Source organism: Carlito syrichta, unplaced genomic scaffold, assembly GCF_000164805.1.
Source record: "Carlito syrichta isolate Samal-C Ts95f unplaced genomic scaffold, Tarsius_syrichta-2.0.1 Scaffold312190, whole genome shotgun sequence".
Classification (NCBI taxonomy): domain Eukaryota; kingdom Metazoa; phylum Chordata; class Mammalia; order Primates; family Tarsiidae; genus Carlito; species Carlito syrichta.
The window spans coordinates 623,286-641,555 of NW_007256286.1; the positions used below are offsets into that span (position 1 = coordinate 623,286).

An 18,270-nucleotide genomic window follows, 5' to 3' on the forward strand; every position below is an offset into this window, starting at 1 on the left:
TTGCTGTTTATTTTGCTGTGCAGCCAGTATTCTCAACGTAGTGTTCGGTGTATAGAAAAAATGGAGTTTGGTGGTCAAGAGCATGACTTTGAGGGTGGGCTGTCTCTGGGTTGAAACTCTCATTTCCATTCCTTGTTATATAACTTTGGCCAAATTATTAAATGTCTTAAGCCTCATTTTCTCCTCTTCTGGAAAATGGGAATAATAAAAATATCTATCTAGAAGGCTTCTTGAGTGGATTGAATGAGTTAGTTCAGGTAACGTTTAAATGGCACATAATAAATGCCCATAGAAGTTTTCTGTTGTTATCATCATTAACCATTTTAAGTGTTTATTTTCAGCAAGCAGTCATTTTCAAGTCATCTCTTTCCAGACTGACTTTTCTGAAGCTAGACTTCCTGAGACTAAAAATGTTAACTATAATTTTTACAGCCTTGGCTCGCTTAACAAAGAACTTCAAAAAATACATAAATTTACTTTTTATTTTGGAAAATATATTCATGTGGTTCAAACTTTAGACGTGCCTCCAGAAAGGTAGACGGTGCTAAATCTCTCCCCTTTCTCTGTTCTTTAGCCATAGTCCCCTTCTCAGAAGATACTAGTGTTTACTGTCTCTTCAGAGATGTTGTGTGGATTTATAAGTAACAAGTATATCCATTGTCCCTTTCTCCTTTTGTGCCAAATCTACACCTAGGTTTTTTAAGCTTGGAAAGTATTCCATATCAGTATATAAAGCGTTTCATCACTGTTTTTAAAAGTACATAGTATACCACCTTCTAGATACATAGTTTTTAACCATTTACAGTTAGCAGTTCAGTCACTGTTTTTTGCCTTTATCTCACACACAGTAGGCACTAAATACTTGTTTATAAGTGAAATAAGATACATTTAAAGTTTTAGATAAGATTTTAACTTGATGATACTATATTATTGTCTTTAAAATAGATATACTTTTATATGAGTAGCATTTTTTAAAGTTTATATACACCCCTTTGACCATGTAATTTATCTTGTAGGAATTTATTGTACAGAAATATTTGCCCATGTCTAGATTAATGACTGTATAAGAATTATTACAGCATATTATACAATAGCAAAAGACTATAAATAACCTAAATGTCCATCAGGAGAGGGGGCTAGTTAGGTAGATTATGGTAGGTCTATATTATGGAAGACTGTTTGTCTAGAAAAGAAGAAGGCAGCTGTGATATGTCTCCAGCAGAATGAGGAAAGGAATGGGTTGTAAAGTATGGATGGGAGTGGATTTATTTTTCATTCTTGTTGGATTTTGTACTCATGCATCACTTCTGTATTAAAAAACAGCTTTCCAGCACCAGTTTACAAAACATATACCACTTCGCAGGCTCAACAATAATGTGCACGGGCCAGATTCAACTTAGGGTCACCATTTTGCTCAGTGTGCTCTCTGATGCCAATCAGGGTCATAACAGGATTTTGTTCAACAAGAAGCAACTGAAGTTCATCATAAGAAAAAATGCACAAGAAAAGTAAGGGATTCTTTTTTTGTTTTGTTTTGAGTTGTAGTCTCACTTTGTTGCTCAGGCTGGAGTAGTGGCATGCTCACGGCCACCCCAACCTTGACCTGCTGGACTCAGGTGATTAAAATCTGCTACATGATTAAAGTAAGTAAAACAGGGTTATTTTGTCAGATAGATATGTCAGTTGTACAGAGCAGAGTTAATTAATTAATGAATCCTTGAATATAAGCAAATTTAACTGAAATAAAGAAAGCCTTCAAATCTGTAAGGAAATACTGTTCTTCGATTATCTATTTGAAAATGAAAAAATAAAAATAGGTACCAACATTATGCCACAAATAAAAAGAAGTTTCTATATGGAAGGAAGAACTAAAAAAAAAATTTTATATATATATATATATATATATATTTTTTGAGTCGGAGTCTTACTCCATCGCCCACGCTGGAGTCCAGTGGCATGCTCATGGCCACCCCATTGTCGACCTGCTGGGCTCCACAATCCTTCTGCCTCAGCCTTCCAAGTGGCCAGAATTACGGGCATGCGCTACCACTCCCGGCTACTTTTTTGATTTATTATAGAGATGAGGTCTTGCCAGGTTGCCTGGACTGGTCTCGCACCCATGGGCTCAGGCAATCCACTCGCCTTGACCTCCCAAAGTGCTAGAATGACAGGCTGAGCCACCGAGCCCGGCCATAAGTATATTTTTTAAAGCTGGAGAAAAGATTCTATACTACTATTAAAAGAAAATTAACTTTTTAAAAGTTTGCAATAGGGAAGGCTTTTCTAAGCAATATGTAAAACCCAGAAGATAAAGTTGTGTGGATTTAACTGTAACAATTTTTAACCATATATCTAATACAAGATGCTGTGAACAAGATTGATACTGAATGGTACTTGCAACATTGTAGAGCAAAAGATTGGTATCTATGATATATCATAAGAGCTCTTCCGAGTTACTCTGAGAAGAGCAAATAGCCAAATAGAAAAATTTGCAACAGATATCAGTTTATAACTTACATAAGATAAAATATATAACCAGTAAACACAGAAAAAGATTTGAAGCCTATTGGAAAATTTTTAAAATTCTATTTATTTATATTAATTTTAGATTCAGGGGGTGTACGTATGAGTGTTCGCTACATGGACATATCCTATTGGAAAATTAAGTAAGAACAATTTGATTACAAGATACCAGGGTTTGATTTTTTTCCCCATTAAATCAGCAAACTTTTGAAGATTGAGGGTTATACTGCTGGTCTACTTCTGTCCATCAAAATTCAGCAAAAACAATAAAAATAAACAAAAGTAGGAGAAAAACTGTGTCTTCTGTGAGGCAATAGCTAGAAGCTTAAAACACAGACCAAACTGAATAAGAATTGTGAGTAAAACAAAGGAAAATGATGGGCACTGGCACTTGCCTCCTCCGACCTAGAGAAGGAAATAAGTTTCCCTGAAAGTATCTTAGTTATGGAAGCGTGTTCTATGATCCTTTTTAAAGGGCAACAGTTCTAGGGGGATGGGCCAATAAGAATAATGGGAATATTCTTGTATAAATGCGGTTTAACATAAAAACTCCATCATCAGTCATTCCAGTCCTTCAGCCCCTGGTGGGCAATAATTTACTTTCTGTCTCTTTAGCTTTAACTATTGACAATTGTCTGGGTATTTCATAAAATGAAATCATACACTATATGACCTTTTGTGTTTGGCTTCCTTTTACTTAGTATAATGTTTTCAAGGCTCATCCATGTTGTAGTATGCATCAGTACTTCATTCTTTTCAATAACTGAATAATGTTTCATTATATGGATATACCACATTCAGTTTATTTATTCATCAGTGTGTGGACGTGTGGGCTGTTGCCACTTACTGACTACTGTGGATAATGCTGCTGTGAACATTTGTGTACATGTTTTTTTGTTTTTATTTTATTTTTTATTTTTTTGTGTGCAAGTTTTCATGGAGACAAATTCTCTGGGAAATACGCCTAGGAATGGAATATATGCCTAGGTGATATGGTAATTTTTTTGTTTAATGTTTTGAAGAACTTCCAAAACTGTTTTCCATCTTAGAAACCCACTACCAAATGTATGAGGGCTCCTATTTCTTCACATCTTCACCAACGCTGTATAATTATTAGTCTCTATTCATGTGGTTATAGGTCATTTACATATCTTCTTTGTAGAAATGTCAAGTTGAACCCTTGCTCATTTTAAAAATTGAGTTTCTGTCTTTTTATTTTGAAATGTAGGAGTTCTGGCCGGGCTCGGTGGCTCAGCCTGTAATCCCATGCTTTGGGAGGCTGAGGTGAGTGGATTGCCTGAGCCCACGGGTTCGAGAGCTGCCTGGGCAACTTGGCGAGACCTCTTCTCTACAATAAATAAAAAAAATTTAGCCGGGCGTGGTAGCGTGCGCCTATAATTGCAGCTACTTGGAAGGCTGAGACGGAAGGATCACCGGAGCCCAACAGGTCGAGGCTGCGGTGGCCAGTAGCAGCCACCGCACTCCAGTCTGGGTGACAAAGTGAGACTCCAACTCAAAAAAAAAAAAAGAAATGTAGGAGTTCTTTATATATTGTAGATACAAGCCCCTTAGATATAGGGCTAGCAAATATTTTCCCCCATTCTGTGGGTTTTCCTTTTTGTGTGTGTGTGATAGAGACAGGATATTGGTATGTTGCCCAGGCTGATCACAAATTCCTGGGCCCAAGTGATCCTCTCACCCCTACCTCCCAAAGCCACCATGCCTGGTTGTATGGGGTGTTTTACCTTCTTAATAATATCTTTTGAAGCATACAAGTTTTTATTTTGATGAAGTATGTATCGTTTTGCGTTCAGTGTCATAGCTAAAGAAAACATAGCCTATTCCCAGGTTATACAGATTTATGTCTATGTTTTCTTCTAAGAGTTTTGTACTTTCAGCTCTTACATTTATATCTTTGATCAATTTTAGGTTAATTTTTGTAGATGTGAATATTCAATTGTCCCAAGACTATTTGTTGAAAAGACTATTCTTTCTCTATTGAATATTCTTTGAACTCTTGTTGAAAGTCAGTTGGGCCAGGTACGGTGGCTTATGCTTGTAATCCCAACACTTTGGGAGGCTGAGGAGAGAGGATTGCCTGAGCCCAGGGGTTCAAGACCAACTTGGGCAACATCACGAGACCTCATCTCCACAATTAAAAAAAAAAAAAAATTAGCTGGGCATGGTAGCACACTCGGTGATTCCAGCTACTTGGAAGGCTGAGGTGGAAGGATCACCTGAACTCAGTAGGTTGAGGCTGCGGTGGCTGTGAGTGTGCCACTGCACTCCAGCGTGGGCAACAGAGTGAGACTCTAACTCAAATTAAAAAAAAAAAAAAAGGAGCCAGGCTCGGTGGCTCAGCCTGTAATCCGGCGCCTTTGGGAGGCTGAGGTGAGTGGATTGCCTGAGCCCACGGGTTCGAGACCCGCCTGGTCAACTTGGCAAGACCTCATCTCTACAATAAATCAAAAATCAACCTGGCGTGGTAGCGCGCACCTGTAGTTCCAGCTACTTGGAAGGCTGAGGCAGAAGGATCGCCAGAGCCCTGCAGGTGGAGGCTGCAGTGGCCGGGAGTGGCCACTACACTCCAATCTGGGTGACAGAGTGAGACTTCAACTCAAAAAAAAAAAAAAGGAAGGAAAGAAAATCAGTTGGCCATAAATGTATGAGTTTATTTCTTGACTCTCTATTCTGTTGATCCATATATCTAACTTTAGGGCCGTACCACAGAAGCTTGATTATGGTAGCTTGATAGTAAGTTTTGGAATCAGGAAGTGTTAATCTGGTCTTGCTTTTTAAAGATTGTTTTGGCTATTCTGGGTCCCTTGCATTTCTATATGACTATTAGGATCACTGTCAATTTCTGCACACACAAAAAAAAAGCCAGCTGGGTTTTTTTGTTTGAGGTTTTTGTTGCTGTTGTTTTGTTTTTTTTTTTAACACAGGGTCTCACTATGGTGCCCAAGCTGGCCTTAAATTCCTGAGCTGAAGTGATACTTCCACCTCAGCATCCCAAGAGGATGGAAGTACAGGCATGAGCCAACAAGTTCAGTTTTCAGCTGGGGTTGTAGTAGGAATTTCTTTGAACCTATAGATCAGTTTGGGGAGTATCGCCATTACAATGTTAAGTCTTCTAATTCACAAATATAAGTTGTCTTTCCATTTATTTAGATGTTCTTTAACATATTCAATTATTTTTGTAGTTTTCCTTGTACAAGTCTTCTACTTCTTTTGTTAGATTTATTCCTGTTTTATTCTTTTTGATGTTTTTATGTGGTATTTTTTCTGAATTTTCCTTTTGAGTTATCTATTGCTAGTGATGGAAATACAGTTTTTGTATATTAGACTTTTAATCTGCAACCTTGCTGAGCTCATTTATTAGTTCTAATAGTTGTGTGTGTGTGTGTGTGTGTGTGTGTGTGTGTGTGTATTCCTTTGGGTTTTTTATGTACAAAACTATGTGTCTGCAAATAGAGATACTTCTATGTCTTCCTTCCCAATCTGGATGCCTTTTATTTGTTTATCTTGCCTTCTGACTAGAACCTCTAGCACAATGTTGAATAAAAGTGGCAAGAGGGAACATCCTTGTCTAGTTTCTGATCTTAGGGAAAACTTTCAGTCATTCCCCATTAGCATATCAGCCGTGTTTTTCCCCCTCAAAGGTACTCTAAATCAGAGTAAGGAAGTTTGCTTCTATTTTAGTTTTTTTAGCATGCCCCATAAGTTTTGCTTTGATATCTGAACAGTTTAAATAATATAATTAGAAACTCTGAAAATCAGATCCTTCCTTCCCTTGGATTTATTTTTTACTGTTGTTGATGTTTATTTAGTGAATTTCCTGATTTAAGTTTTTTTTTTTTTTTTTTGAGTTGGAGTCTCACTTTGTCACCCAGACTGGAGTGCAGTGGCCTTTCCTGGCCACCGCAGCCTCGACTTGCCGCTCTGGCAATCCTTCTGCCTCAGCCTTCCAAGTAGCTGGAACTACAGGGGCGCGCTACCACGCCCGGCTCATTGAGGTCTCACCAAGTTGCCGAGGCAGGTCTCGAACCCGCAGGCTCAGGCAATCCACTCACCTCAGCCTCCCAAAGGCGTGGGATTACAGGCTGAGCCACCGAGCCCAGCTCTGATTTAATTTTATAAAGTCAGTATTCTTTGTGGTGTGTGGCTACTGAACTCTCTTTCTCGTTAGTTTAGTAGACACAAACCAACCAATAAGTCCACAACCAATAAGTCTCCCAGTTTTTGCCAACGGGCTGTGTGTATGCATTGGGCACATCGTTAATGGTCAGGCAGGCAGTTTATAATTCTGCCTCAGCCTTTACTTTCTCTTCACACTGGGTCTCAAGGTCAGCCAGAGGTGAGAGCTTAGGACCTTAGTAGGTTTTTCCTGTACATCTGCATAGCCCTATGCACATGTGCATAATTATGCAAGTCCATGACCTTCTAGATTCCTAGGAATATGTCACAGCTTTTTTAAGATTGTTATGGACATCTCATTTCTCATCTTGTCTATTTAAATATTTTGGTTGACTTCTTGTTTCCCTCAACTGTTATCATCACCCTGGGCAGCTGCAATGTTAAATGTTTGCCACTGATTATTTTCCATAAGCCACATCTCTTCCACCTTTCCTCCTTAGGTTGTTCACACTGAATGAGGTCTGAGTCAGGTCAAATAAAGGCAAGCCTTGCAAATGAGAATTTCCAGGGAATTGTCATACAGGCCAAATAATGACATTTTTCGTAGAATGGTGTTTTGGGGCTTTCCAAACCTGTTCTTTGTCATCCAGCAGCTACTAGACCACGCCTGGTTTTCACTGTGATTGCAGTCATACTGTTTTTTTAGTCTACTGTGATGCCAGTATAATGGGCATCGGAGGAGGTCAAGGTAAAATGTCACATAGTGTTCTTACCAAAATTCAGTGTTTTTCTTGAATAAATGTTCCTTGGATTGTTGTAAGCCTTTGGTAATTTCCAGAGTTCTGAAGAAGGTGATTCTGTCCATTTTTGACAGCATTTATGAAAGGACAGCTTTTGCCATTCATTGCTTTTACGGAGGAATGGCTTTTCAGAGTTCCTTTCTTTGCCATTCTCACTGATAACACTCTAACAGATTTTGAAGCAAAGTTGACTCCCCCCCAAATTTTCCACATTGAATTGTCCTCAAAGCATAAAAATGGAAGACAAACATACAAGCATACAAGGACTGGGGAACACAGCACCAGTAAGCCTGTACTGTTAAAAACTACTCCATGAAGAAATCTTGCCCACTGAAAGTTAAATTTTAAAATACAGAAATTGAATATTAGCTACAAAAGGGACTTTTGGGGGCATGGAAATGATTTAAATCTTGATTTGAGCAGTGTTCTTTGACAAATGCATCTATACATTTGTCAAAACTCGTTAAACTTTATATTTGAGTTTACTGTTTATGAAATATGCTTCAATTAAAAATAAAAGCATAGTCGGGCTCGGTGGCTCAGCCTGTAATCCCGCACCTTGCGAGGCTGAGGTGAGTGGATTGCCTGAGCCCGCAGGTTTGAGACCCGCCTGGGCAACTTGGCAGACCTCATCTGCCAAATTAGCCGGGTGTGGTAGGGCGCGCCTGTAGTTCCAGCTCCTTGGAAGGCTAAGGTGGAAGGATCACCGGAGCCCAGCAGGTCGAGGCTGCGGTGGCTGGGAGTGGCCACTGCACTCCAGTCTGGGCGACAGAATGAGACTCCAACTCAAAAAATAAATAAAAAGAACATAAAAGCATAAATACAGAACTTAGGAATATGAAAACTAGGAAACTGTGGTAAGTCTTGAATCCATTTAAATCTAGAACTTGAGGAAACAGCTATGGGAATTATGAATTCAGAACAGAATGTAAATGTTGACGATGTAAAAATATCTTCTAACTATCAGGAGTTGAGTGTAAATACTGGATATGGAGAAGGAGGAAGTGGAGTGTAAATTTGTGTCTACTTACCTGTTGCTGCATTGAGAACTTATCTCAAAACTTAGCATCTTGAAACATAGACCTTCGTTATCTCACCCAGTTTGTATGGATCAGGAATTCAGAGGCAGCTCACACAGGTTGTTTCGGTTCAGTGTATCTCATGAGGCTGTCATCTAGAGGCTTAAATGAGATTTAGAGGACCTTTTCTCAAGATGGCTCACCTACATGGCTGTTAGCAGAACGCCTCAGCTCTTTGTCACATGGATCTCTCCATGGGCTGCTTGGGTGTTCTCACAGCATGGCAGCTAGCTTCTCCCACAACCAGCTCTCGGAGAGAGAGAAGGCAGAAGCCATAATGTCTTTCGTGACCTAGCCCCAGAAGTCAAAGACCATCATTTTTGCCACATTTGCTGGCTGCACAGAACAACCCTGTTGCACTGTTGGAGAGGATTACACAGCGATAGGAAGACCAGAGGATCATTAGGGCTCATTTTGGAGGCTGGCTAGCCAAAGTCTGCTAATTTCCTTAGGTTTTTTAGCCAGGAACCATTAAATACTACCCAAATATAAAGAGAACAATGCATTCAAGTATACAATGTTCTTTTATAATTATTTTTTCTTGTTTTAGTGTACTCTTGGGAAAACCTCATTTCTCCTATTGAAACTTTTACTGACTGGGTGCAGTGGCTCATGTCTGTAATCCCAACTTTGCTAGGTGGGAAGGTCACTTGAGGACAGTAGTTTGAGATAGCAATACCTCATCTCTACAAAAAAACAAATAGCCAGGCTCAGTGACTCAGCCTGTAATCCCAGCACTTTGGGAGGCCGAGGCAAGTGGACTGCCTGAGCCCGTAGGTTCAAGACCCACCTGGGCGACGTGCTGAGACCTCATCTCTACAATAAATAAAAAATTAGCCGGGTGTGGTAGCGCACCTGTAGTTCTGGCTACTTGGAAGGCTGAGGTGAAAGAATCGCCGGAGCCCAACAGGTCGAGGCTGTGGTGGCCGGGAGCAGCCACTGCACTCCAGTCTGGGTGACAGAGTGAGTCTCCAACTCAAAATAAATAAATAAATAAATAAAAATAAATAAATATATATATTTTTAAAAGCTAGGCATAGTGGCACACATGTAGTCCCAGCTACTCAGGAGTCTGTAGCAGGTGGGTGACTTGAGCCCAGAAGTTTCAGGTTATAGTGAGCTATGATTGTGCCACTGTATTTCTGCCTGGATAACTGAGTAAGATACTGTCTCCTTAAAAAAAGAAAAAATTACTAAACCTCAGTAGATCTTCATTTTCACTCTAGTTTTAAAAAAGTTTTTATTGTGTTAAAACAAAACTGCATTTTGTATTTTTACATTTTAAAATTCTGTCTATATTGTGATTCCATTTTAGTAATTATTTCTGCCTATCCTATGTCTATATGTGCTTGGAGTGATATTGGAATGAGTATAGTTATTTCTAAATGGTGAGAATTTGGTGTGTGTATTTTTAATTAGCTTTCTTCTTAGCTTTCCTCTTTTCTCTAAATTGCTTCAAATTTTTTTAAATAACATGGATTATATGTTTATAGAAAAAGTCAGACTTTCAAAAAAGTTTCATAATACTCAGCAATGGTAAGAATGTAGGGAAACATTCTCATCACTGTTGGTTAGAGTATAAAATTGAATAAAATCTTTAGGAGACAATTTTGTGACATGCATTACAAACATAAATATTACTCATAAACTATGAATAAAAAACACACACCTGTAATCCTAGCTACTTTGGAGGCTGAGGCAGGAAGATCATTTAAGCCCAGAAGTTCAAGACCAGACTAGGTAACATAGCAAGATCCTGTGATTCCTGTGAACTGGTCCTAAATAAATATTCATGAGCTAAAAGGTATATGTAGGTTGTCATTGCATCATTATTTATAATAGTAAAACATTAGCAACAACTAAAATATCCAATAATAGATAAATGTTTTAGTGAATTATGGTATAGAATGCCCTTGTAACCTTTAGAATGAGGAAGATTATAATGTACTACATGAGAAAATTTAAGATATTATGTGAGAAAAGTAATTTACATATTCTGTGTAGAATAGCCCCAAATGTATGTTTGAAAAAAGCAAACTAGACACACACACACACACACACACACACACACACACACGTTTATATCTTAAATGCACGGACAAAGTCTCGATGGATTCACACCAAATAAACAAGGATACTAGGATAGGGAATAAGAGAAGGGATGAGAATGGAGGAAGAACTTTTATTCTGTGCATGTTTGTGAGGTTTTTTTAATGTTTATAGAAAATGCATATATATCTTTTTGACTAAAAATTTTTAAATGTAACTCTTTGCACTGTGAAAGGTGAATTGTAGAGATGGTAGCAGTTCTCAAGTAGAAAATTGCTTGAAGAAGGATGTTTCACTTTTTGAACTGTGAAATGATCTTCTAATTTAAAAGGAGCTAATCATGTGAATTTTGTACTTTGTGGATCTTAGATGGTTTGCTCTTTTCATCAGTCACTACAGTGTCCAGGTGAAAGAGGCTAAGATTCCAAACTGCTGAAATGAGGGTTGGAGAGAATGTGAGGAGAATTTTAGGAAGAGAAAGTGGTTTGGATTTAGTAAATATGTAAGAGTTGGGAGTAGAGTGAAAGGTAAATTGAGGTGGACATACGAGGAAGAGCAGATTTAAGGATAAGGATAATGAGTTTAGTTTACTGTGTTCAGGACCTATCTGAAATTCTCATTGACACCGTCTAGCAGTTGGTTAGAAGGAAGAGTCTGGTACCCTGGAAGTCTGGGATCTGGATGACATTTTAGATCAACTTTGTTGGTAATTGAGATGGCCAAGGGAACTCCAAGGGCCACTAACATGTAAAGGACTAGCAAAGCAGCCCTGAAACTAACTGAAAAGATGTGTTGTTGGTGCAGTGTCCAGCACTCCAAGGAGGAAGATGATGGGAGTGGTCAGTAGTGTCACACCCCTCAGGCTGTGGAAGGAAATGTAATTTAAGCTTGTGGTATTGGCGACTTTGATAAGAGTGGACAGTGGTGGAGAGCCCTCTAGTGAAAGGGAGCATGGTCTTTGAGAAACTAGAAGACGCCAATACACCGGAAATTCAGAAAATAATGTAATGGTACCGAAGAGGCCTTTTTCTCTTCGAGTACAATGTTATTACTTTACTACTGGAATGAAATTAATCAAGGGTTAGTTGTAGTCTCTCAGTGTATGAAGGTTATATGTAAATAATTTCCTTTCTTTTTCCCTGTCAAAGGTAGAAAAGAGGAGGTTTTGAGGAGCTAAAACTTGAGGACAATGACATTTGTTTCTGCAGTGGGAAGCAGGGGGAAGGTTAGGGAATCTTTCTCCTGAGGAAAAGCATCAAAGCTTGCAGTAAAGAGAAGCTGCGGGGACTTTTGATACTGTGCTCAGCCGAAGTTCCAAACGAGTCCCAGAAGGATGAGTTAGAGGAGTCTTACCTATCAACAAGCTGCTAGGAAAAATCATTGTAAAATGTGTCATTTTATGTATTTATTTTCTTAATAGTGCCTTTACTAGAAAAACTGCCTATTACTTTGTTTTCTACATTTATTGTATGAAAACTGAGATTAAATTTATGGGGAGAAAAAGATGAGATAGAAGAATATCTTACCTTACTTTCTTCTTTGTTTTATTAAATTAATAATTGCACATAGAGAAAACTGTGGAACAACATAGGTATAAATAGTTAATATTGCTTGCCTCAGTAGAATTGAAGAAGAAAGCAGAAATTCTTTGCAATTTTTTGTTTAACTAAATTGTAGTTATAGTATTTGTAAAACAGCCAATAAAGTGCTGTTTGTAGTATTTAGGGGGAAAAGCCAAAAATTAATTAATACATATTTTTAGAGAGATTAAGAAAACAATATAGAGGAAGAAATGTAAGAAGATGCTACTACTGTAACTAATATTGTGTATCTTTGGTTATATATAAGCTTTTGTTCCTTTCTATGAAAAAAGGTCAAATATGTAATTTATGTTCATAAAAATACATACTTTTTCATTTGTATCATAAACATCTTTCCATATTGATACATACCCATTTGCTTAAAATTTTTGAGACTACATAGAATTTTAAAAACTTTTGGGGGAGAACTTTTACAATTTAAATATGTGCATATAGAAGTGGGTCAGCTTAATGCACACAAGTGAAGTGAGGACACCCAATAACCACCCTCTAGATCAAGATAAAGAGCAGTGTTGATCACCACATAGACCCTTCTCAGATTTCCTCCCAGTCATTAACTTTTCCCTCTGACATGGGTAACCATTATTCTGATTTCCATTCATATAGATTAGTTGTGTCTGTTTTATAACTTTATGTAAATTGAATCCAGTTGTATATAGTTTTTTGTGCATGTGTCTGGCTTGTTTTTTTCTGACTTACATTATTTTTGTGAGATTTATCCAAATGGTTTCATACAGCAATGGTTTACTCTTTTTATATTTGCGATAGTACTCTACAGTAGAATGTGTAACTATCACATTTATGCATTTCACTGTTGATGGGCATTTAGCTGTTTTGAATTGGGGGCCATTATGGATTATGCACATGAGCCTTCTTTTATGTCTTTGGAACATATTTCTGTTGCCTTATGCACCCATTTCTGTGGGTTATATGCCTAGTAAATAAATTGCTAGGTTAGAGGGCATCTATATGTTCAGCTTGAGTAGATACTGTCCAGCTGTTTCCCAAAGTAGCCCTGCCATTTTATCCTTCCATCAGCAGTGTGACAGTTTTATATACTCCATGTCTTTGCCAACACTTGGTATTGATGGCTTTTTGTTTGGTTTTGTGTGTGCGTGTATGTGTTTGCCTGTTTTTTTAAATGTTTTTTTTTAAAAATCAAAATTTTACTCTGCCGCCCAGGCAGTATCTACTAAAGCTGAACATATAGATGCCCTCTAACCTAGCAATTTATTTACTAGGCATATAACCCACAGAAATGGGTACGTAATGCAACAGAAGTGCACTGGCATGCTCATGGCCACCTCAACCTCGACCTGCTGGGCTCAGGCGATCCTTCTACCTTAGCATTCCAAGTCGCTGGAACTACAGGTGCGCACCACCACACCCAGCTAATTTTTTTGATTTATTGTAGCGATGAGGTCTCGCCAAGTTGCCCAGGCTGGTCTTGAACCCCTAGGCTCAGGCAATCCTCTCGCCTCCACCTCCCAAAGTGCTAGGATTACAGGCATGAGTCGCTGCACCCAGCTTTGATGACTTTAAAAAAAAAACATTGATTTTAGAAGTCTGACAGTGTTTTGTTATGTAAATATACTATGATTAATGTCTGTTTTATGGGCTTTTACCTTCTCTCACTATAATGTAGCCAGAACCTGGACAGCTCTAATGACTAGTGGGCACTGTGGTTTGTTCTTTGTATGATTTGACTATTATGAGGCAGATTTAATACTGGATAAACTAACAGAATAGGTAGATAGAAATAGAGATATATTCTTGATATTAAGTTGGTGCAAACGTAATTGCGGTTTCAGATCACGAATTTTATTTATCTATTTGTTTGTTTTTTGAGGAGGAGTCCCACTCAGTCACCTAGGCTGGAGTGCAGTGGCACACTCATGGCCACCCAGCTTTGACTGGCTAGCTCAGGCGATCCTTCCACCTCAGCCTTCCAAGTAGCTGGAACCACAGGTGTGCACCACCACATTCAGCTAATCTTTTGACTTATTGTAGAGATGAGGTCTCGCCAAGTTCCCTGGGCTGTTCTCGAATCCCTGGATTCAGGCAATCCTCTCACCTCTGCCTAGACCACAGATTTTAAATCATTATAACTAGGCTCAAACACATCTTTATTAATCAGGATAGGAAGCATTACAATCAACACATTTTTGCCAAGAAATAAATTTGTTTATTCCTATAGCATAAAAATCTGTGTTGTGGGATTCGATAAACTCTTGGAAAGCATTTTCTGCATCCTGTTGTGGAAGCATTGTCTCTCCAAAAAGCTGTCAAGATGCTTGACGAGGTGGGAGCTGGTTGGTGAGAGATCAGGTGAATATGGCAGATGAGGCAAAACTTCGCAGCCCAATTCATTCAACCTTTGAAGCGTTGGTTGTACAGCATGTGTTTGGGCTTTGTCATGAGGAGTTGGGCCCTTTCTGTTGACCAGTGCTGGCTGCAGGTGTTGCAGTTTTCTGTGCATCTCATTGATTTGCTGAAATGGTTTCACCGGGATTCAGAAAGCTGTAGGGGATCAGACCGGCCACAGACCACCAAACAGTAACTGTGATCCTCTTTTTGCTGCAAGTTTGACTTTGGATAGTGCTTTGGAGCTTCTTCTTGGTCCAACCACTGAGCTGGTTGTCGGCGGTTGTTGTAGAAAATCCACTTTTCATTGGATGTCACAATTCGATTGAGAAATAGTTCATTGTTTTTGCGTAGAATAAGAGAAGATGACGCTTTGGAACAATGATTTTTTAAATTTTTGGTTAGCTCGTGAGGCACCCACTTATCGAACTTTTTCACCTTTCCAATTTGCCTCAAATGCCAAGTGACTAGAATGGTTGACGCTGATTTCTTCAGCAACTTCTTGTGTAGTTGTAAGAGGATCAGCTTTGATGATTGCCCTCACTTGGTAATTGTCATCTTCCGATTGCCGACCACAATGCTTCTCATCTTCAAGGCTCTAGTCTCCTTTGCAAAACTTCTTAAACCATCACTGCACTTACATTTGTTAGCAGTTCCTGGGCCAAATGCGTCATTGATGTTGTGAGTAGTCTCCGCTGCTTTACGACCCATTTTGAACTCGAATAAGAAAATCACTCGAATTTGATTTTTGTCTAACATAATTTCCATAGTCTAAAATAAATATAAAATAGACAGCAAGTAATAAGTCATTAACAAAAAAACATAAAGCAAGAAATGTGCATTAAAGTGGTGTATAACGTGGCCACATTTATTTAAGAATGTATTCCAGTATCAAATGGCAAATATCAGCAGTACAAAAACCAAAATTACTTTTCATGAACCTAGTAGATTTTCCTCAGAGTCCCTGCTTTTGAATAGTATGGTACCAATATGAAGAATTCAAGTAAATTAGTTTTGTAGACATGAGAATCAATTTTGATTTTATGGTGGTAAATGATTGTTTTCTTCATTCTTTAAAAGTAGGTAACATTGGGATATTACGCTATCATAAAGAAGGCCAAGATTGTGAACTTCACAGCAATTTGGATGGACTTAGTCTATAATATTCAGTGATCTATCACAGAAACAAAGAACTGAGTACCACATGTTCACTCATAAGTGGACCCTGAACAATTATCATAATATTACAAGAAAGGGATTGACAGTAGTGGGAAACTGCCAGGGGAGCGGGGAGCACACTTCATCAATAAGGATACCTGATATCAAACCAGGTGAAGTGGGGAGCAAAGTGAGGCCCAAACTTTACACCTGTACAATGACCATTTGTATACCTAACCCTGAATTGTATCCCACATCTTTAATATAAAAATTAAAAGAAAAAAAGTAGTGTGAAAAAATACTATCATGTCTGAAACTAGACTTTTGGTGAAAGTATTGCTAAACACAGCTGATTTAATGATCCAGAGTACTTTCATTCTCTTAGAACAAACATACAATGCTGTCAGCACCTGTATCACATAGATTCTCAATCAGGTTTTAGAAAACGCTTTGAATTTTGCCTTTTGAAATAGAAAGCTGTTTCTAGGCAGTGAATCTTGCTTCACAGTCTTTAATACTCCCCTTCCCCCTTTCCTCAAATGTTAACATAAATTTTTAAATATGTGAAACTCAGGGGGCTTTCTTTTAATGAGTTAAATGTGATCACAGGACCTCCTGCTTTTCCTCTTGTTAGATAGCCTCTCTTCCTGTTGGGCCTGAGAGCTTATACACTATGCATAAAGGTGTTGGCACAGGTGCTATTCAGTACTACCCATTACCATCAGTAATTCCTGGGGAGATTTTAGATACTGGTTTATGATAGCTTGCTGTGCATGGTCTTTTGAAAAGTGCCTTATGGACTTACAAGACAGTTTTGTCTTTCCTGTTATTCTTTGGTTTTGCTAGTTTATATTGAATTACTCTTTTTTTTGTTTGTTTTTTTTTTTGGAATGGCAGTAATGACCAGAATGAGTATGCTAGTAAGTTTTAGACCTGCTTTTTACTTTCAGATGTGGAGATTTTTTACATTTCCAATTAATTGCTGTCAAGAACTTCTTAGAGATAGCCAAAAACTACTGCTTTATATTCTATTCATTTTTGGAAAGTAAATGCATTAGAAGAGTGTCTTTAGCTGTTGAGATTTCTTAAGAGGTCATATTGCAGCATAACTCTAAAAGTCTGCTGATTCTTACTTCTCTGTACTAATGGCAACAAGTCTAAAAATGCCTACATGAATTAACAAATAAGCCAAAAATCTCATCGAAGACAATGTTTTCAGTGACCCTTCAATTTCTAGTCTCTAAATCTCATCAGTATCAGTAATGAGTAGCAAAACTTGCTGACTTGATTTTTTTTCTCTCAGTATCTGTTTAAAGTTGAGTAGTGGTGATTGAGGGAACACAAGTATAATCAGCTCTGACAAATAACTGTTACTTTAGAAATCTCTTTATTTCATGTTTATGGGCCTGGTTTGGAGATTAATTTTAGAGGCCACTGTCAAGTCTTGGTTAATAAAATGTCTTGACTTTTAACAGATAATTTCTGAGTACATCCTCGCCAGTGTTGTCAACATGTACTAAGAACCTCAATATGAAGGAGTTTGCTCAAGTTGCAACTTCCTTACTGAATGACAGAGAATAGAGCACACAGTAATTCAGAATCATCAGAATCTTCACCAACTACACTGATTTCAATACCCAAAAAAACTGTTTATCTTCTTTCTGCATAGGTATCAGCCAGAGCCGGATCTCTCATTGGCTGTTGCAGCAGGGGTCAGACCTGAGTGAACAGAAGAAAAGAGCATTTTACCGATGGTATCAACTTGAGAAGACAAACCCTGGTAAATATCATTTTCTTTTATTTATTGCATCTGAAGCAAGACAATGTATTTAATTACATTATTGAATCCATGTGCTAACTTGTTCATACTTTACTATTGTTCCTTTATACGGAAAAACACTCTTAACTATAAAACCTAAGCCCTAGCCAGGTGTGGTAGCATGCACCTGTAGTTCCAGCTACTTGGAAGGCTGAGGTGGAAGGATCGCCAGAGCCCAGTAGATCGACGCTGGGTTGACCGAGAGCATGCTACTGCACCCCAGCTTGGGCGATGGAGTGAGATTCCAACTCAAAAAAACCCCAGAAAAACAAAAAAACCCTAAGCCCTGATTGTAATAATGTTTAGTTTAATGTCTACTACTATCTAGTCATGGTCACCTCTTTCTCTTAGGTGCTTCTTTGATTCCAGGTTATATGACATTTCTAGCCATAGTTTGAAAGAAAGTTTGAATGTCAGTGGCTGATTTTGTTTTCCGCAACTATAGGTACACACATAAGACTTTGTTTCTTTTTGTAAATCTTGTTTTAGTAACATAAACTTAATATTTTTATTTAATTAATGCTGTACTATATCCAACGATCTCTGCTGCTGATATTCTTTTTCTAATTCTAATGATCTGGGTAATGGATGTGTCTTTGGATTTTAGGATGCGGCTCCCCTGATTACTCCCAGGAGCAGCAGTAGCTTGGAAAGCAAAATAAAATCTTAAAGAGAAAGATGACAAAAACCTTTTGTGTCTCTTGTTGGCAGAAATAGGCAAGATCTGTTGCAAGATACTT

The 18,270-nt window shown here is 38.2% G+C and overlaps 1 protein-coding gene across 4 annotated transcripts in view; it reads left to right on the forward strand.

The window, feature by feature from the left end:
* HMBOX1 (homeobox containing 1) overlaps positions 1-18,270 on the forward strand; it is a 192,316-nt gene that overhangs the window by 114,047 nt on the left and 59,999 nt on the right. For all 4 annotated transcript variants that reach the window (XM_021718413.1, XM_021718411.1, XM_021718412.1 and 1 more), the window contains exon 5: positions 17,381-17,491. In XM_021718413.1, the coding sequence (XP_021574088.1) occupies positions 17,381-17,491 (111 nt within the window). The remainder of the gene's footprint in view (positions 1-17,380; positions 17,492-18,270) is intronic.